The sequence below is a fragment of the Camarhynchus parvulus genome, chromosome 1 (genome assembly GCF_901933205.1).
Source record: "Camarhynchus parvulus chromosome 1, STF_HiC, whole genome shotgun sequence".
NCBI classification, from domain to species: domain Eukaryota; kingdom Metazoa; phylum Chordata; class Aves; order Passeriformes; family Thraupidae; genus Camarhynchus; species Camarhynchus parvulus.
In genome coordinates, this window is record NC_044571.1 from 61201214 (window position 1) to 61222409 (window position 21196).

General features: G+C 37.3%; 1 protein-coding gene across 1 annotated transcript in view; it reads left to right on the forward strand.

Moving 5' to 3' along the window:
- The window catches only part of GTF2F2 (general transcription factor IIF subunit 2), an 81928-nt gene that overhangs the window by 36445 nt on the left and 24287 nt on the right, over positions 1–21196 (forward strand). Inside the window, exon 6 of the mRNA XM_030971151.1 lies at positions 2804–2885. Coding sequence (XP_030827011.1) covers positions 2804–2885 — 82 coding nt within the window. The remainder of the gene's footprint in view (positions 1–2803; positions 2886–21196) is intronic.

Genomic DNA, 21196 nt, shown 5'->3' on the forward strand with positions numbered 1-21196 from the left:
AACTTAAAAATAATTTGAAAATTGTGGAAGGTGTAGGGAGATTGAAAGTGACATGTCAGTGTTCAGGCAGCTGGGTTAGATGGTTCAGATGAATATAGGTTAACTAGCCTTGAAACATGTACCATAGAAGTGAGCGGAAAAATTGTTATGGCATTCCAGAGGTATCTAAGATTGGAAATGTAATGAATGCTAGCAAACATGGCTTTATGGAAAGTTTTTCTGGTCCAATAAACCTAATTTTATTTGTTTTGAAGATTATGAGTTTAAATTTACAGCACATTTGCAGCCTGCTTAGCATTTCCTATTGCACATAGTCTAGATCTTTGTGATATTCTGATTTATATTAAAAAAGAAACTAAAACAAGCACAGAACAAGATTAAAAACTATCTGACAATTATCAGAAAGGAATTATGAGTAGGAAGCCTCTTGAGTTGTAGTTTGAAGGGCTTGCTCCAGGATTAGCAAGGATGACAGTGGTGAGAATCACTGCTTATAAAATGTGTTGTGATTGACACAAATACAGGTCAGACAGTGAGTAACTATGACAGGACTGTCATAGTGTGACTGGGATTGCTTAATTCACAGAATCTGTTTTAAAGACAATGTGTTTTCACCAAGCCAAAGGCAATTATACACCTAGGCAATGCAGAGCACGTAGGTAAAATGTGAGGCTTAGAAAAGACTCAGTTGTGTTAGTAATATAGAAGCCAGTTAGTAATGTAATAGCCAAACCCCCGAACTTGGTTTTTAGAGAGAAATTGATCTTAAGTCAGTTTTAGCCATCTAAGCATGAAGCAGTCATGGGACATAGACACCATATGCACCCTCCTCCAAAAAAACTACAAAAAAACCCCACTGGGAAATAATTTAATTCTAAAAGGGATGGACCATTTTTTTCCTGACAGTCTCTCTTCCTCCCTCTCTCTGTTGAATTCATAGATTCTGAATAATATTCAAATGGTTTAAGTGAGGTGAGAGAAATTCCAGCTCCTGTGTCTGTTATTTTACTTCCATGTATGGTTTTCATAAAATCAGTTCAGTAGTATCATGTCTGGTTTCTGGTCTCTGTTATCTTAAAGCGTCATTTCGAGATTGAAAAGGTGCAAATAAGAAATCCCAGATTGATTTAATATGGCAAAAATGTCTTGTAATGAGATAATGTGTGTGCCTAAATTTGTTCATTTATTGAAAAGGTGATTGAGGAGCAACTTGATAACGATTTGTAAGTACTTTCAAAGGGAGAAAACACCAGGAACTGAAAGAGTCTTTACCATAGTATAGAAAGTCATGAGAACCAACTGCTAGAAGATGAAGCCAAATTCTTATTAGAAATTAAGCAGCAATATTAGTACCACTTGAGCCACAAATAAGCTACTAGGTTCTGTGAAGAAGAAAGACGATACAATTTTTCTGTCCATGATACATAGGAAGTCAGGCAAATTTGCCAAGTTGTCTCTTTTGATGATTAAGCTGGGAATCTACAAAATCACAAGTGTTTTAAACCAAATTTTCTTTTATTTCATTCAAAACTATCTGAAAAAATATGGCTTTCTTACTGCTTTCAAAGATTTAGTTTGAATCAATCCAATAAATTTTAGATTAAATTATTTAAAAATTCATGATGTCTAAGTAATTGTTTCTGGCATTATTCAGGGAGAGCAGACTTATATGTGTGGATGTAGTAATATTTCAGTCTATAAGGTGATAGGAAATCCAGAGGTGTCTCAGAGTGCCTTGTGTTACTTGGACATCAGTATTTCTAAGCATTTCTGTCATCTTCTGTGACATTGCCAGCAGAAGGTGACAATGACAGTGTAGTGCTCTTGGAAGGATGTTTTAATACTGAGAGCTAGTTAAGCCTTTAAAACTCATCCTTTCTTGTAATGCAATACTGTTCCAGAGGTGTTTGTTTAACACAAATTGTGCTGACTATGCCCAAAACAGATGGATAAATTGACATGTGCTCCTCCCACACCCACACATCATGCACTAGAACATCGTAGTAGAAGTGAAGAAATTTGCCCACCATCACTTCTCTCTTTGTTTCTGCATCAAGTTGCTTTTAATTTTCGGGTTTACCTACCTTTATGGTGTAGGCTGGTATTGCTCTGTTAGTCATCCTTGCTTTAGGCAAAAGGTGGTCACGTAGGGTAACAAAGTGACTTTGTGGTGAATGTACAGAGAGGAGTAGTACCTAAATACATGTATGTGGTGTCCTAGATTACTGACTGAAAGCTTTTACTTCTTTTTCCTGACTTTTACCATCCTCTTGTATTATTACTTTTTTTGCTTTGTGTTCCTTCAGTGTACTTTTTAAAAAAAATTGTAACAAGAGGAAAATGTGGTACTATTTTCCTGACACTAAGAATAAAATTAGCTTTTGTTTTCCACTAATTTTGGATACTTTGATTATTGGATTCTCTTTGTAGATTATTTTTTTCACAGTCACTGATTGTATTAATTGCCCATTTACAAAAAAGTTCCTAGATAATACTCTTGAGTGCAATCTAGAGAAAGGAGTTGCAATCCCTTATTTAAAATTTGATCTCTGTGATTCATTCTTAATATGCAAAACATCTGAAGGCAAAACAAGGAAGTCTAGGGTATGCTAGCTATGCAAACGTGTTTTTCCTGCTGATTTCTTTGGTGTCTGAATAGCAGAGATTTTAGAACTTGATTTGAGAATTTAGAATTATGTTATATTTAGTAAATTCTTAATTAGTGAAAAATACTTCAAATGCTGACCATCTTGGTGGATCTTATTTTAATGTCCAGTTTTACTTCATTTTCTTTTCATTCTAGATAAACTTGCCTTGGAAGGAATAGTGGTGCAACGTGCTGAATGCAGACCTGCAGCTAGTGAAAATTATATGAAGCTGAAAAGGTAGGACTCCTTCAGAACAAATTATATGTGATATCTGACTTTGGTACTTTTATTATTGCCTTACTAGGGAAGGGTGATTTCAGTATTATCATGGTCTTACACCAGATCTACACAGAATCAGAACTGATCTTGCTTTTCGGGTGCATTTACTGTAGGGAGGGAGTGAAGGCTGCTGTGGGCGTTGTATCTCCCTCTGGTTTTGTCTGGTGGGATGATGCAGACTTCTGAATGCAATCATATGCAAATCTCTTACTAGAGCACATGTACCCTTTCATATCTGAACATATGACTGTATTCAAATGTGATTCAAGCTGAATTTCCTGAGGACTTAAGGGATTACATTGGTCTGCTTGGGTACACTTCTTGAGTGTGGGTTTCTGTGGATCACCCAAGTTTAATTCCACTTTACACTGTGCCATGCTAGACAAAAAGGATCTCTGAAAAGACATTTAAACTGTCCAAAATAGGAAAGAGTTTCTGGAGAAGTGCTGGACCTAAACTGGCATGGTTCTTAAAAAAGGTAGTGGCTGAAAATGCCAGAAGTAGCATGGAAACTACCGCACACATAATTAACAGGATCATTTAGTGACTTCTGAAAATTTAAGCAAATACCTCTAGAATTTACCATGTGATTCATATATCTTATGGGTAATTAACTTGATGATGTTCTCTAGTAATCAGATTCGGGATTGAATTGTGCCTTATATTAAGTCCATCTTTATAAATTTTAAGTATGTGGGTTTTCATTAAATCACCTTTTTATACTGTGAGTTTGTTGTAAATAGAGAAATTCAAAGCAGGAAATTTCAGGAAGAGAATTGTCCATGACTGGACTGGTTTTAAAATTGTCAAAAGAAACATAAAATACAAAGTGATGTTTTTCTCTGATGCCTGATCTGATTTCTATGTATCATATACATTTTCAGTGTCTTGTATTTTATTAACCTTCTCTGTTATCTAAATTGCTCCAGTATTTCCTTATGGAGTTCATTCAGTTTTGACATTTTTTGGCATTTTATGTTCTAGCTGTTGGAAATTAGTACCGTAAGTTTGTTCCTGTACAGTGAACTACTTAATTTCAGACTGAGTTCTATGATTGCTGTCATGGTTTTTGTCATCAGTAGGAAGTGGAGATGAAGGCAAATGTAATGTTATAGAAAAGAACTCATTTCAATCTGGCAATTTTAAATATACATGAATATAGAGTGTAAGATGTATTTGCTTCATACTTGTTCTAATCACAGGTTTCCTGATCCAAGTGCTTTTTTGCATTTTGTACATAGTTGATCAGATAAGCTTTTTCTGGTAAGGCCACAGAAGGAGACCAAAACAGAACTGATAGCTTTAATTAAGTACTACCCAAACTTTGAATTTTTCAGTGTTCTACTTTCTGTCACGCATGCATGGATGCAGCCCCTTCTGGTATTTAGTTTTGTCATGTTCCACTCCTATAGGAGCAACAGAAGTACAAACACAAAAGCACATTTTGTCTCTGAAAACCTTGGCAGGTGAAAACGATGGTACTGTTGTTTTTTCCTTCCTCTAGAAAAATTGTCAGGCTGTGTATTCCTACTTTCTAGCTTCACATGTTGTTAAAGATTTTTTGCCTTCTACCAAGAAGTTAAAAAAATAGCCTGATCTGCTGAGAATCAGCATGAGATTTAGCACATCTAGCAGTCACAGCCTCAGAAGGAATTGGTTTATATCCAAATACTGTATCTGGTATTTGAGTAGTAGGATCTAACTTTTCACTCCCTTGTTGCTCTCCCACCCTCAACATGTACAGTCTGTACATAAAAAAAGGTGACAGCATTAAAGATAAAACACATACATTATAGAGCTGTGTTATATTAAACCATTTTGTTCATTTTTCTGTTTACTGCTGTGCTTTATATGAGACACACTCTTCAAAGATGGAATTTATAATATTGATAAAACAGCAAGTCTATTGTGTAGGCTTTGAGTGCTATAATACTAAGTTGAGTTGGGAAGGAAGTAAAATTAAAAAATAAATGCAGTAGCTTCAAATGTTTAAGATCTAGAAAATGGAGCTGCACACTCTCAAAATCTGTAATCACTTTTTTCTGAGAGCTGGCAGTAACCTAAATGGATGATATCCTTCCTGGTATTAAATGCAGGTAGGGATCCTGTCTATTTTGCCATCTGATCTGGGTTGAGGAGATCAGCTGATGGAGGCCTGGCATGGCATTGGTTTCCTTGCTGCTCTGTAGAGTTTCAGCATGAGGATGAGGCAATGATCTTGTGATGGGCTTGCTGGCAGTTAAGTGGGAGATAGTGTGACGTGTGGGTTTAAGGATGGATGATGAAACTACAGATGCTGGTGACATGTGTGAGTGAAAATGTTAACAAATGTAGTAGTCGGGAGGGTTTTTCCCCCTCCACTTTTGATTTGATTACAGAAAGGATGGAGGTGGCTGATGTTCCCAAAACGTTGAATACAAGGTACAAATATGTGTCTAGGGATAGCTACTCCCTAACTAAGGTAAAACAGAGACTGTGTGATCTTCACTTGGTATTCCATTTCGGAAGTTTTGTTGTCATTAGATTTATTTTAATTTTTTCAGTTTTCCTGAACTTTACATTCTAGAAGAGGGACAAATACCAGGAAACTCCCACTATCTTGCACTAGTAAAGCTTTGTGCTATTGAACTTCCTGCAAAATTTTTATTAGCAGTGTATTTCTTCATAGCACCTTAATGATTGGTTTTACATTTGCTGTTATTGAGGCTAGCTGGAAAATAATATACGTGGTTTCCAAGCACCTGTCATGATTTCTGTCTTGTGGGAGTGGATCTCATGATCCCATTTAAAAATATTTGGACTGTGTGGGGAAAAAAGTAGGCAGACCATTCCTAACTGCAGTCAGCTTTCCTGTGCAGTGTCACAGAAGATGCTGTGCCTACGCTACTCTAGGATAGTTCCCTTCTTGCCCCATGGTGCCTGTCAGACAGTGGGGGCACATGTGAACTGTGGTAGCAGTGTGTGTGTCGCAGGTGGGGGTCACACACATGGCTCACTGTACAGCACACTCTGTATTTGCACCAGGCTTGTGCCCCCACCATCCATGTCACCCAGGCAGGTTGCCTTTCCCTTCTGTCAGGCTGCCTTAGGCAGGCTCCACATCCTCCCTAGCCAGTCCCACACAAACCAGGCTATTTTCTTACTGTAGTCAGCTTTCCACCATGAAGATGCATTGTCTGAGCCTTAATTTTGTCTTTCTGAGGCTTAAGAGATTTTAATTTTGTGATTCCAGTGTTTAGGCACCTTGGATTAATGACCCATCCAAAGAGAGAGATCTTCCAAGCAGCTCGTCTGCACTGGGAAACATGGGGCACAGGAAGAGAGGAGTTATCCAGACATTCAGGATCACTTCAGGGTCCAGATGACTTGAGAGGAGATGAGAATACAATTTTGAAACTCCTAAGGAGTGTTTGCTGTTCACAAAAGAGGGAAAATGGAGGGCTGGGGTTGTGCAGGGGGGAAAAAAGAGTCATAAAACATTCCTTTCTTTTTTTTTTAATACACTTTCTAGCATATTAATTATATTATTTGTGGAAACTGATACTTTCTTAAATTTTGGGAGAGACCATTGATCTGATCTCTGGATCTCAGTTTCCTTCTTTGTGTAAATGCCTGGAGACAGAGGATAAAAATGTAGGCTTTGCAGGTTGACTTACGATTTCCTTTTGTTTTACCTTAGAATGGCTTCATTACAGCATGGTATGAAATTTGCCATCTTTCTGTATTTTAAATATCATCATGCCAGATCAATATCATTGTAGCCATCTCGGATTCTTTCTGCTACATTTCCTGTTTCTATCCTTGCACTGGTCCTCACCTCAGTTCTCTTCATCCCTATGATTGTAGCAAACTTTCTTCTTCTCCAGATCTTTCTCAGTCCCCCTTTCCTATTTCTGCTTCTCCATTTCCTCACAGAAAAAAAAAATTCAAAAGTATTTGGACCACATCAGTATCTTATGCATTTCATTTTAAGGTAAAGTTAAGAAGAAAAAAATCTCTGAGAGCGACTTCTGCAAAGCTCCAATTCAAACTGATGTGGTCAAGTTGAGTAGCTACAGAAAGATCTCTAGGACTGCTCAGGTCCTCTGCACTGGGGTGGCTGGGCAGCAGGCTCACAGTTCTCAGAGGAGGTTTTGAAGGCACATGTGAAGTGCAGCTCAAGCAGTTCATGAATTGTGTGATGTGTTTGTTTGCACTTATGCAACAGTGGAGAATGTCAGGCAAAAAAGGATGAATTCAGTGCCCTTGTTTCATTCTCAAATGTGATGCTGAAATGCTGGTCACCTTTCACAATGGCTTTTGGAATACTCTGGTTTGACTATACCTAACCTGAATTACTGAAGTCTCACAAACCATACACCAAGTGAAGAAAGAGGAGGAGTCCTGGGATTACCAAAAGCCTAGAAGAGCCAACATTTAACACTGCAACAAGGGTTGTAATCCCTATAGCTCTCTTAAGTAATTTAAAAATATGTCTTGAAGTGTCATTAGTGAAAATAGTGGTTGCCAGCTTGTAACATGACAACTTGTAACAAGGCTGCAAGAATTTCGTGTATCTTCTTGCTTTTTCTTTGTAAGAGTTTTCTACAGAGAATATAATGAAAGTCCTTATAAAAGCTGCTGGAAGAAACATGCATAATAGACTTTTAGGAGTAATGGGTTGTAAAACATTCTAGAATAATGAACTTCCACATTTGAATAGTCATATTTCTTTACAACCATATTATGGAGGCCTCTTGAAGTCCTGAAGCTTTATGTTCTAGGTCAAGTAAGTGGAATTAAATTAATGCAGATGAGATGCTCACTTTTTCTGAAAAGTACTGAGAGAATATTGACTGACTGACAGTTCAGTATATTGCTGAAAATGAGCATTATGCCAGGGGTTTGGGTTTGTTTTTTTTTTTTTGTTGGGGTTGTTTAGGGTTTTTTCCTTTTTTTCCCCCCACAAATACTTCCCACTAGCAGAAGAAAATAAGTCATTTGACCACCATGCCACTTCCTTGTATTCTTGTAGATATGCTTAGTTGGCTATGGATTCCTTTCCAAAATACGCAAGTATGCATACATCTGTGCATTTTCCACAAAGGCTGATGTGCTGCACAAATGCTGCTCAGTTTGTTTGAGGTGGGAAGGCATTTTTATGCAGGGCTGAGATTGCATCTGCCTGTCAGTCAATGCGACCTTGATTTTTCAAGTATCAAAGATCAGTTTCTCTGGCTTGAGGTAAGATTCAACATAGTAAAAAGTCACATTTCTAGGGTGTTTTAAGTTATTCATCAAGTACAAAAAAGTATTTTTTTCATATGATAGAGTATTTCCAATCACAGTTTTTCCTGAAGAGTTATGTGCACTTTGTAAAAAATTAATGTTACTCATGTTCATGTCGGTTAAGCTGTACTGTTAAGATATGTATTTAATATGATTCTTGTGTTCCTGGGCACCCACCAGTTTTTAAGAAATTAAGCAAATAACACTCTAATTGTGAACAATTGGACTGCAAAGTAACAAACACACTTCAGTATGTGTGTCCATTTTGATCCGTTTCTCATAATTTTTACCAGTGTAGTGGAGAGAAGCAAGTAAAAAAAGCAAGGTTTAAGTGAGATGAGCTCAGCAGCCCAGAGAAGTGGTTATTCCCTATTTCAGTGGTCAGGAGTGTTGCTTTTGTTTGTTTCCTATATATTTATTTGTGATCGTAGACTCTTTTCGTTGTCCCTTGTCCTTTTCATTTTGTCTGTTGTCTTTTGTTGTTTTTACAGGTGGTGTTCTGAGACTGGATTTTAATAGACCTTTTATATTACCATGCTTTTTTGTTCAGTGATATGAAAAAGTTGTAATTTTGGTCGTTGCTTCCAGCCATTATAATGATACTAATAAATAAGGCATAGCCTACTGTTGGTAATGCAGCAGGTATTTTATCGTGTTTCTCTTAAATCTGCAGCTGGATGCAGAAGGTTAATATGTTCTTTTTACTCCATTGTACTCTTCAGCTTCTTGTAGCCAGATGTATTCAGGCTAATCTGAGGGGGCTTGGGCAGGGGGAAGAGGCATAAAACATTTTTTTAATACACTTTTTAGCATATAAATTATATTGGTTATGGAAACTGATACTTTCTTAAATTTTGGGAGAGACCATTGATCTGGTCACTGGATCTCAGTTTCCTTTTTTTTGTAGAAGTCTGGGGACAGAATAAAAAAAGTAGGCTTTGCAGGCTGACTTACAATTCTTCTTTTGTTTTATCTTAAAATGGCTTCATTAGATCATGACCTGAAATTTGCCTTCTTTCTGTTTTTTAAGTATCATAATTTCCAGGTGAGAGTCACAGAATCATAGAATGGTTGAGGTGGGAAGAGACCTCTGGAAGTCATCTGGTCCCAACACCCCTGCTCAGTCAGGGCCACCTAGAGCTGGTTGCCCAAGTTTGTGTCCAGATTCCTCTGCATTTCTCTGGAACGGAAATAGCTTCTGAATAGAGAGCATAGTGAATGTGTTCTGTGCCTTTTTAGAAAGGTATGTTGTTGATAGAAGCCTAGCATGAAGGTCATTTTCAGAAAGAAGAGAGATGCTTTGGGATGAATATTTAAGAAGAGTTTATGGCAAATACTCCATGAATTTTTCCTTATACCTTGGGGAAGGAAGTCAATAGTTGTACTTGGAGAGTTCTCATTGCTCTGGGGTTTTTTTGACATAAAGTTCGTGAAGCATAGGCATTGCATTTAAGAACATATCTAGTTTGCCTTTATGGTAATTAGCAAAATAGCATCCATTTCCTTTCTATCTGCTGAAAGCAGTGAGGCTAAAAATAGTCACCCTGGAGTATGTTCAGGCTTCAGTTGTAGCCAGCTTCTTCAGGCTGGAAAAAAGCCTCACTCAGTACCAGTGCTCAGCACCAAAATTTCTGGATATTTATAATTCTAGTAAACCTTAATGTCAGGGGCACTGATTCCTTCTCTTGAAACCAAAGTCCTTGGTGTTGTGTAGTGCTGGAGGTCCTTTAACCAGGGCAACAATAATTGCAAAGATATCTCTGCTGCTAAGGTGTTTCCCAGATTTCAGTGAGGGACTTGTTTAGTATGTAGGAACATACTTTCTCTTCCTAGGGTAGCACATTCCTTTTCATCCTCTTTTCCATCTGTAATATGAAAGTCACAATATAGTGGGTGAAAATCTGAGAGTTCAGTTTTAACTATCATGACTGATCTGTTGTTACTGATGTAAATAAAAAAAGCTCATTTCTTCATTGGTGTCAGCATTTTCTCTGTTGCAGAGCTCACTGAAGCTCACGGATCTCTTACTGGCCACCATTCCAAATGCTGTAGTCATGTTGAGTACTGCCAGTGCTCTGGGTTCTACAAAACTGCTTTGGCAACTACCACCCTGACAAGCTCAATTTTTCACAATATGGAGAATGTCAGCACCATACCACATCTTCTATTTTTAAGCTGCTTTGTTCACATACTACTGATGATATTTGGAGTTTGTAACAGATCAGTAGACTGCTATTGTCCAACAGTTCCCTGCTGCAAAAAAGTTCCAAAAATTCTATGGTATCATTTGAGTACTAAAAGCTACCTGGTGCAGAATCAAAGATTAAAATCATTAGGTGGCAAGTTCTGTTGCTGATGTATTGGTTTCCTGGCTTATCAAAACATTTCTGAAATCTATGAGGCTACAGGAGACAGTGGTCTGAAAGGTGGCAGGGTGCACGTATCCCTCCAAATAGCACCTGTTACTTGGGATGTCACCAAGTTCAAGGAAATTCATAGATGGCAAACTGTCCATCCTCTGGTTTCTGATTCTTTTTTAAAGGAATGTCTGTCTGTAGGATTCCAGTGCTTATCAAACTGGGTTACCCTGTGATCAGTGGGTGATTTAATTCCTGAAGACATGGCAAAATTCCAGTGGGAGCTTAAATCCCAAAGAGCCATAGGACCAGGTACCATGGAGGAAAGATGTGGAGGTACCTCCTGTGCTCCTTAAAGGCTCTGTGGGTGGAAAAGATGCCAGCTTTGGAAATTAATCACAGCATTGCACAGATATTAATACAAGACACTGAAGCACTGCAACAATCAGTTAGTACTCAGGCACGATCCTGAAATGTTTTCCAGTAGGGAGGAAATTTTGCAGCCACCTACTAATGCTTGAGTCTGGGATGTTTTTAAAAAGGCTTTGGAGTTGAATTCAAATTAATGCCATAAAATGAAAAGAGTAGTAAATTACTCCTTTTGCTTTAAGTGAGAGATGTAATGTAAAATTCTTTGAAATGCACTCACCTAGTCTAGTTAAACTCACTTTATTTCTCTTGAATCATCTGGATAGAAAAAATGGGATTGCCAGTATCAAAGGCTAACATATTATACTTAAGCTGCAAATACAGTGAAGGAACTTTAAAATCATAGAAGGCTTATTTACACTTCAAATCAAATGCAAATCATTTTCAGTAATATTTTTCACAAAAGCTCTTCTACAGACTGTTACTTCCCACAGCTTGAAAGAAACAGAAATTAATACAAAGGACCCCTACCTGATATATTTTTAATGTACATTCACGTGCATACACAAATTTAATAATTTCATATAAAAACAATGGCTCACAAATTCTTTGTTCTTTCCATGCCTTAATTTAAATACAAATATATCTGCTTATGGCCTTAAGAAAAACATATGCTGCCATTTTCAGTTACCATTGCAAGACTGACATAATTGTGAAAGAATGAGATGGTTTCTCTTTGAAATGGTATTTTGTCAACAGAATATGATTTAAATGTCAGTTCTAGTGATGTGTAAGTCCTGAAAGTATTCCTTCCTTTCAAGTCTACATTGAATTTGAAATTTTCAAGCTGCTTTGTGCTTTTTAATGAAAAATATTTTTAACTGAACCTTGTATACAATAATTGTGCCATTCCTGAAGTCTGTTATGATGTTTTTGGTAGACTATTGCTTCATTTGTTTGTAGTCAGTAGATTTGCCTGGGATTTAATCATTGTCCTTTTGGTATCTGTGATACTTCACTGAAAATTTTGCACTGTGCACTAAGCCATTACCACCATTAGGACTCAACACAAATGCCTCTGCACTGGTAGAAAGAGTATTACAGCTCAAATCTGGCTGTATGTTTGTTGAATAGTACAGTGAAACTGTTACTGATGTGCTGATGTGCTTTATCCATACCTGAGCTTGAAATGAGAAGTTTTTTCTGAGCTAACCTTGTACCTTGAATGCTGTGATGACCCCAACAGGGAAGCATGAAGAGTGCTCATGGACTCTACTGCTTAGTTCCTCCTCTGCTGGCCCTGGCAGAAAGCTGGAAATGAGGTAGCTTTGTGACAGCTACCAGTGATCATTAAGGTTTAGGGTCAATATTACTTTAGTTTATAATTTTGTGTAAGTTTCTTCTGTAGAACACATAAATGTATGATAATATGCATATTCTGCACCTGAGGCAGGGCAATCCCCAGTATCAGTGCAAACCAGGTGATTGAGAGCAGCCTGGTAGAGAAGGACTCGGGAATATTGGTATGAAAAATTGGACATGAGCTGACAATGTGGGCTCACAGCCCAGAAAGTCTCTCACACAGGAGTTGTAAAGATCTGGTTTTGCCTTGAAGTGCTGTGTTCCAGGTGACTGCTCTGTGCTTTCCCAGTGCCTCACAAGACGACTGAAATATTCAAACCCAAAGTTAAAATGGATAGTGCATCACCTGAGAGTTGTCAGCTTCTCCTGTTTCAAGTTTGAAAGCAAGGTATAGCATAAAGTAGTGAAACTTAGAAATGTTATATGCCAGTACTTGAAATTAAAGGTTCCAACTGAGTGTAATAAATATAGCAAAGCCACTAAATGGAAATGATTAAAAAAATGCTCTCATCTTCACCCAAGTTACTGACATACCTTAAGGCTGATAATGTTATGCACAAAAAGTGGCTCTGCATGCCTGAATTAATATCCTATTGATATCCAAACATTTTGTGTTGGTAGGTATTGATATATGTTACCTGCTCTATCGAAATTATTTAATTTTCTTTTCTTTGGGATCCATTATCTCTGCTAGGGTGTTGTAACATAAGCTACCTAAAGCCATTTCTAGTTGAGCCATCTGTGAACAGTTTAGAAACCACTGTGTGCGCAGACCAGAATTTAGGTTTAAAAGGTGGAGAAGGGCAATAGTGAAACCTATAGCAGCAGACTGATTGGATTTGGGGCATTTTGGAGGACAGACTGACTTTTGTTTCCATTGATCGCTGTATGTGTCTTCTTTTATCCCCTACCTTCCCTTCCCTCATCCAGGGTACTTTTCTCACTCAAACTTTAGGTGTGTTGGATGCTTCTGGTGTTGTCAAGCACTCAAATACTTGCTGGTAGAAGTTTAGGGTGGCCCTTTCTGACTAAGGTGAAGTTGCAAGCTTATCCAGGAGTTATCTTCAGCAGCAGTTTTAAAATATAAAGAAATTTAGATCTGTGTTCAACTCATACAGTGTGTTCTATTGATAATTTATGTTTGATTTTCCAAATGCCAAAGATTGCAAACTTCCTGTCTTATTAACATATTAGTCCATCCTGACAGACAGTTCTGAGAATTAATTGTGCAATTCCAAAAATACCTGCCAAAAATTTACAGGTACAGCACCATCTTGCAGGTCTTGGGCGCACTGAAACAGTAAGTGAGGAAAGTGTGAACAGGCTGGGTCCTAACCAAAGTTAATGGCAATGAAGTCTCTCTGTTAGGTCTTTGGACAAGTCCATATTTTCTCAGGGGTATCTGACTAACCCCTTTCTTAATGATAGTGGCAGAATCAGGAGGAACTGTACCCTGTGGCTTGTAATATAAATTTGAATTACTGCCTTGCTGTTCCCTCAGATTATGTGTGTGTTCTTGAGTGCTGACTGAGACCTTGCCAAGGAGGAAGATAAAGAAGAAATAGTCATGAATTAGACAAAGAAACAGCTCACCGAAGAGCTTTCCTCTGTTCCTTCTGCTCTTGGTTGTATTCAGTTCTGAGGCTTTATGCTGCATTCCCAACAATAAGCATGGGGAAATTAGGGATTTTACAGGGTTCATTTCTGTTTATAACATAAGGTTCTGACTTCGTGATTCCAGTCTGCAGACAGCAGATACACAGGCTTCTGTCCTTCTTCAGAACTGGTTGAACAGTGTTATCTCAGGTTAGAGTCAGTCAGGAACGTGACAACACCTTTAAGGTGAGGCATCTAAGTGTAAAAAAATAGCTTAGCACAAATCCTTATCTTCCCATAAACTCAGGCACTTGTTAACCCTTAGATTATCATGACTGTGACAATGCAACCACTTCAGATCTAAAACAATAAGGAGATGAAAAAAATCTCTTTCAAAATGGTTCGCATTTTTTAAAAAGGTGTTTAGTTGGGCCTAGAAGTAATGAGGCACGCATTCTGTCTGCTAAGCTTATTTTTAAAAGTTCTTGTGTCATATCTGAAAAGATCCTAGCTCTTCAGCAGTGTTAACTATAGCTGTTTCCCTGTGCTCAAACCTGTTACAAGGTTCAAGATTATCTGTATCATGGTTCACTCAATTTTTTTTCTATTTGAAAAACAGACAGGAGGAACAGGAACACAAAAATATCCATAGCCAGATTTCTTTTTTAAAAAAAGAGAAGAAAATCCCTTCATTCTGGGATATATTCTGAATTGTGAAGTCATCTTGAAAGAGAAATTTCACTGTATGTGAGTGTAGGCGGGAGTAGAAAAATATGTTACAAAAATAGCAGACTACGTGGAAATTAACACCAATATGTGGATGCATACCTGGAGATATTAAATGATAATATCTGAGAGAGAATTACCCTTTAGATCTATATTTATATAATACATTTCAAACTAAAATTAAAAAAAACTCAAACCACCTGTATATCGTTTTCAAATTACATTTCAAATACTTTCTTTATTTTGAATTCTAATTTCAACTCAGACATTGGCTTCTGTTTTGACTTTGGGAACTGCCTAGAAAAATCATGATCATTTTAACTATTCTGCAGTTGGTGGCTCATGTTGACAAAGAACTTTGCAACAAAGTCCACGAAAACTAAGTACTCTTTCTCTGAAGTGAAATTCAGGGAATAAGTACTACATCCTGAAAGTATGAAACTATGATTGAAATGCTTAGAGCATTAAGAAATCACTGTATTACAGAAAAGGCTCAAAAAAGACTTAATAAGATGTTAATTGATCAAAACTATGATTTTCAAAACAAGAATGTTTTTGTAGGCTCTCACGAAGCACATCCGTAGGTACAACAAACAGAATTTTTTCATATGCCATGTTTATGGTATTGGAAGTAAAGGATATATTTTGTAGATTGACAAAACAGAACTTCATGGGGTTAATTTGTACTGTATAAAATAAACTCCCTTCTAAGTCAGTATGGTGAAGCAACTGGGAAAACCACTGACACTTATATTGAGCACTGTTTTTTTATTCTCTTACTGTACCTAATGTTGTCAGAAAAACACACTTCAGATATGCTCTTAAGTATCAGTTGGTTTTGTTATTATCAGCAGGAAGCAGGAGCAGCATATGTCTATGGGAATGCAATTTATGATAAAATACACCTAATTAAATCTCTTGAGGATTTATATTCACACATGCTGTGAAACTGAATCATCTGAATATTTCGTAATAAATTAAAGCATCTGTTTTAAATTTCTAACTGTGCACCTAAACCTCAATTCCTGGTCTTTATTAATTTTTACCACAAATTTAAACTAACATGAAATGCACTTTATTACTGCAATATCAACCGTGAGAGGTACTCAGGGCAACTTGGAGAGAAACACCTACAGTGTAGTTATGCTGCCACATATTAGAGTAGGAGTAATGGTGTAGGTTTTATAAATTGATGCCTAAATCATCCAACTGGAGTAGATTATTAAAGCTGTTTTTATTGCTATTTCTTCTTTTAACTCTTTTTAGCCTATTTTCATATTAGAAGGCGAATACCCGCTGTAGTATCCACTCTAGGGATAAAAAGTGCTTCCCACAATTTGTGGGATCTTAGCAAGGACAAAGCTAGCAAATAGATCTGCCAGATGTAAGACATTTCCTTGCAGTTTTACACAGTATTTTTCCCCTCTTCTCTATCCTGTACTCTTAGATTTGCATTGTCTGGTACAGAAAGAATTATCAGTTAATACATCCTTTTGCTGCTTTAAAAAATAAAAAACTAACTTTGAATGTCACTTGGATATTAGTTTGTACCCTGTGGTGGTGGTTCATTATATAGCATTTAGATTTTTTTATTATTTCATTAAGCTGTGTGTAAGTGAAATGCTAGGTGAATAAATGATAGATGTTAGCCACAGTGAGCATATAGGTTTTTGTTCCTGACAGGCCTAAGAGCCAATGCTTATGGAAAGTGAGCTATTGTTTTGTGTATTCAATGAAGTATATTAGCTGATGCACAGTCTGTGTTTATGTTAAGAAATTTGACAGAACATAGATTGGAATATGGCAGTTATTTGTTTAATTGCATTATAGGCTATTAAAAATCTAAGTTGTTTTCTATTACATTCTACTTTGTGTTTAGATGTGTGCGTAGTACAGCTGAAAGAAATACTTCACTTGCTTCAAACCTAAGCATAGCATTTATAGAAATCTTGAATGTGGCTAAACAGAGGACAATAAATAGTATTGTACTTTTGTCCTCTGTGTATATAATGAGACTTCAGCTGTATGAAGGAAAGTAAGGCTTGTGAAAGCTGCTTGAAAAGCAGCTGCTTGATCTAAACTGACACAGTCATTCATCTAAATTGATGATAAAAGAGCAAACAAATGATAAACTGATCTATTGTTACTATTTTCCAACAAAGATTTCAAACTGTAATTTCTTTTAATATAATTTTTAAAAAATACTTCAAAATTATATGTAAGGAATCACAGGTAAAGCATCACCAGCTTTAGTGAATCCAAGCTGTCATATTTTAGCTGTAGATACACAAGTTAGGAAATAAAATGGCAGACATACTTTATTTGTGGTTTTATTTCTCTAAAAGGGTCAGTAAATTCAAATTAGTTTATACACCTCAGGGACTTTCTGGTCTCTGAACATCTGGGTATGAGCCTGGAACATGGCCCTTGGAAACCATATCTTCCCTTATTGAGGAATAGAACCAAATGAAACGTATGTAATTAGTGGTGTCTTCCAATCTGTACATGGGCAGCTGTGTGATTGGTGCTGTGTAAATGCTGCAGCAATGAACATGAGTAATGAAAATCAGGAATTGCCTAATAATGCATTAAGTAATTTGAAGCTTATAGGCAGATCCATTTCAGGAGCTGATGAGTGAAGCACAAGTGTCCTATGTATCATCCAAAGAAGATGAAGAAGGGTTATAAGCATATTTGCCCACATGTCAAATGTGCCATTATTTTAATAAAAGAATAAACACATAATTCAAGTCTAGGATTTAGGAAATCTGATGAGTGCAAAATAGAAGTAATACTTGGAATAGATATCTGAAGCTTGCTGAAAAGCAAGTGCACAAGCTCTTACTAAGTTCAGAAAGACCAGTGTCCTTTTTGGAAGCAATGGAAGTATTGTGTTACATGATCAGCTTTGTTGTTTACCAAAGTCTTTTGATGTATTTCTGTGTCTGTATAAGTGACTGATGCACAAGGCATTTATTTAGCAATACTTAAAAGGCAGAATTCAAACAATGTTGTGAATTCGTGTCATGCTGCACTAACCAAGTAGTTACTAGGAGCTTTTAGGGCCTGGTCCCTAAATCCTATCAAATTGAGGAAGGCTTCCATCAAGTGCAGCAGTTATTAAATCACCCCATTAAAGGTGGTGTGGAATCCTATGTGTTAGCTATGTTTTGTGATCATATAGTATTTGGTTTGCTTTTTCAATTCTTTTGTCCTTTTCTCATGGGTCTGCTTTTGCTGTGTAAGCAAAGATGATACTGCCATAATAGAGAGGGATTTTTCCCTGAAATAAAATGCAGTGTGGAGGCCACCCATTCTGCAGTGCTCCCTTCAGAATGGTAAAGTGTTGTTCAGTCCCCCAGGTGCTCTTCAGATAACCTGGCTTCTCACACTGGTTGGACAGTTACATCTCTTCTTTAATCAGTATGAACACAAGCAATTGCCCTGGACTAAGTTAATGTCAGAATAAAATAAATTGAACCTGGCTTTCACTTCAGTTTTATGTGTGAATTGAAAGTCCCCTGTGAAAAGAATTGAGGCTAAAAAGAGTTATCTGCTCTGAGCTCTCAGGGACCAGGCAATCAGTGCACCCTGCCTTTTTGCCTTCTATTAAGATAAATCAGTAACTTCATTCAGAGTATAGGTATCTTCCTTACTTTTTAAAACATAATGTTTTGCTTTGGTTTTGTTCAGAATTTTTCTGAAGTTAAAGATTTTTGAAGTTTTGGCAAAATGCAGAAGTACTTTCAGTTAATTGCAATATTAATAAAGAAGAGGAAGGAAAATCGTTTTTAGAGAATTTAAAAGCTCGATGACAAAATTATTCTTGTTCACATGCAGCTTCTTGCCACAGCAAATAGGAGCCTTTTAGAAACAACTCCATCAAAGTAACTCAAGCCAAGCAGCTAGTAGCCCATCTTCAAGGAAGATGAAGCTCTAGACATTAAAAAAAACCATAAAATACCCCTCAAGATTACAAGAAAGAGATACTTGAATCCATCCACAGATTCTATTACTTATTGAATTATCCTTCATGATGCCCTATTTTGACTTCTGGATGGAGATTAGAGTGCAATAGTAGTTTCATGATGTCCACCTACAAATGAAAGTGCGTTTATCTAAGAACCCCAAGTAGACAAAATTCTATCTGATGTTCCTCTCCTAAGTGAAGCACAGAATATTAATATCTTAGGAAGGCTGTTAATGGGCCTCTCCTTTATATTTTTTCATTATTTTTTTCCTCTTCATTGTGCCTTTATTCCTTTTTGATGAAATCCTTTTTTCTTTAGGTAATTATGACTTCTTGATTATTCAAAAAACTCTTCCAAAACCCTTCCAATTATCTGTCATGTGTTTCTGTCTACATTTTCATTCTTCATTTTCTCTAGCTTTAGGAGGTGGGCCTGTGTGAATGTCTGTATGGATGCGTAAGGTTCCCTGCTTGAGGCTATCCTCATTAAGTCATGACTATGTTACTTCATTCTAAATAATACACTAACTCACAAACTTTTTCTTTTAACTCTGTTTTTATTCTTGTAGTTCTTTTCTATCATGCGTGTAAATATCCAGCTTTGTCATGTATGTCCTTCTTGAAAAAGTAATTTAATTTCTCTGCAGTTTCACTGCCCAGCAGGAATAAATGTTTCACTTTTTTCCTCCTTTGACTGGTTTTGGTTTAACTGTTTAGCTTGCATTTTGTTCCAGAGTATACCTCTGTGTTTATTCACATGGTTGTGGCATGGCCCACTGGGGTTTGTTAATGCTCTCTGTAATATGCCTGTACCCAAGGGTCTTAAAAGGCTTTGCACTTTGAGTGGTCAATTTTGTGCTGTGGTTTAGAGTGGGAAGATAGAGATATGAAGAAGCTGACTAGTCCTGCTTTGGCAAGTGAGCTGATGGTGCTCTTCTGCATGTCCTGACAGAAATTCTGTGGCATGATCACTTCCCAGTTTCAGGCAAGTTTCATCTTATTTTCATTTTTGCCTATATGGGTTATATGAGATGCTTCTTCTCCTGAAAGACTCTGAAGTCAAAAGCCTTGGTTTTGAAATAATACATACTCAACTCAGAAAGTCTTCCTTTTAGTTTTCTTCTATATCTTAGACTTACTTCCACATTAGGATTGCAGCAATATAATGCCTTTGTGTTTTTGTATTGGATCCCATAGGTACCTTCTCTTAAGAGGTACCTTTGAGCAGAAGCTAATTAAATCTACACACATTTAGCATGACATTAATTTTTTTCTTATCTGCAGCAGCTGTTTATGAAACATGATTACTGTCCCAGTAATTAATATTTCTCAGGACTGTGAGAAAAAAAAATCACAGCAGTGTCTGATGTGTTTTTCTTTCTGGGGTCTCAATTGTATTGAGCTGGAGTGAGTGCTTGGCACATCCAAATCTTCAGTCCTGCATGGAGCTGTGCTTAGTGACACAGAGCAGGCTGTGGCTGCTCACATTGGATACTGGCAGGAGGGCATGGCAGAGGGAGTCTGCTCGATGGAAAGAGGGAGTGCTTGTCTTCCCAGTTTTCCTGCTAAATCCAGCACACTGTGCTTGTCCTGTGATACATGTATCTCAAGGACTGTTGGGTTACCTGGTGTTTAGCAGTCATCAATAAAGTTACTTTTTGGGAACCCATATGCACTTTAAGCATTCATAATACTCTGCATCAAGAAATTCCGCCATTTATTTACAAGTTGTCTGAAGAACTGGTTTCTCAGTTTTCTGGGGATTTTCCTGTGATTTAATGCTTGCTACTTGTGGTATTCACATCATGCAGTTGTTCCCCGTTCCTGGACTGAATGAATTCATACACCTCAGTCATACCTTCATATCTCATTTTTTATTTTTTGGCCCTGAACATGGGGCCAAAGATGACTCTTTTTTTTCTTAGAATATAACTTGTTACATTCCTCTGTGTATTTATACCAGGGAAAATTAGTGCCCCAAGAGTTCTTGTTTCTTTTATTGTCCTTTCAGAGAGAAGACCACAATTTATAATGAAATACTGTTTCATTAATTGCAGTTGGTATCGTACTCTCCAGGGAAATAGCCATCCTTGCTACTGAGGATGCATAGAATAATAATGGTGAAATCTCACCCTGGCTTCTCAAGCTTTTTCCTCAGGTTCATTTTTGCACTGCTTTTATATCAGTGTGCCACAAAATGTCGAAGCAATGTGTCAGCCTCACTTTTCAGGTGCTTATAAGAAGGGGTCCTGTGTGTGAGATGTCAGTGGCTCTAAAGTCACCTGGCTGGCTGTATGGATTGTGGGTGGTGGGGAGCCAGCTGGCCTGGGAGGGCAGGGCTCTGGCATTCTGAGCTGCTCATATGGCTGCACTGCCAGAGAGAAGGTCCTGTAGATACTTTGGCAGTTCCAGAGCTGGAGTCTAAGGTAGATTTTGTCATTTTTGTCACCATAGCAAGCCATAAAAATGGCAGTTGTAAAATAAAAGGAATTGCATTAATTTCAGTCAGCAGCTGCTGAGGATACTGGGAAAGCATATTTTGTTTTGGGAACATCATGTTTGGATTTCCAAAACAAAATTTTGCAGGATTTCTGTTCCATGAAAACTTCAAATGTTGGCTT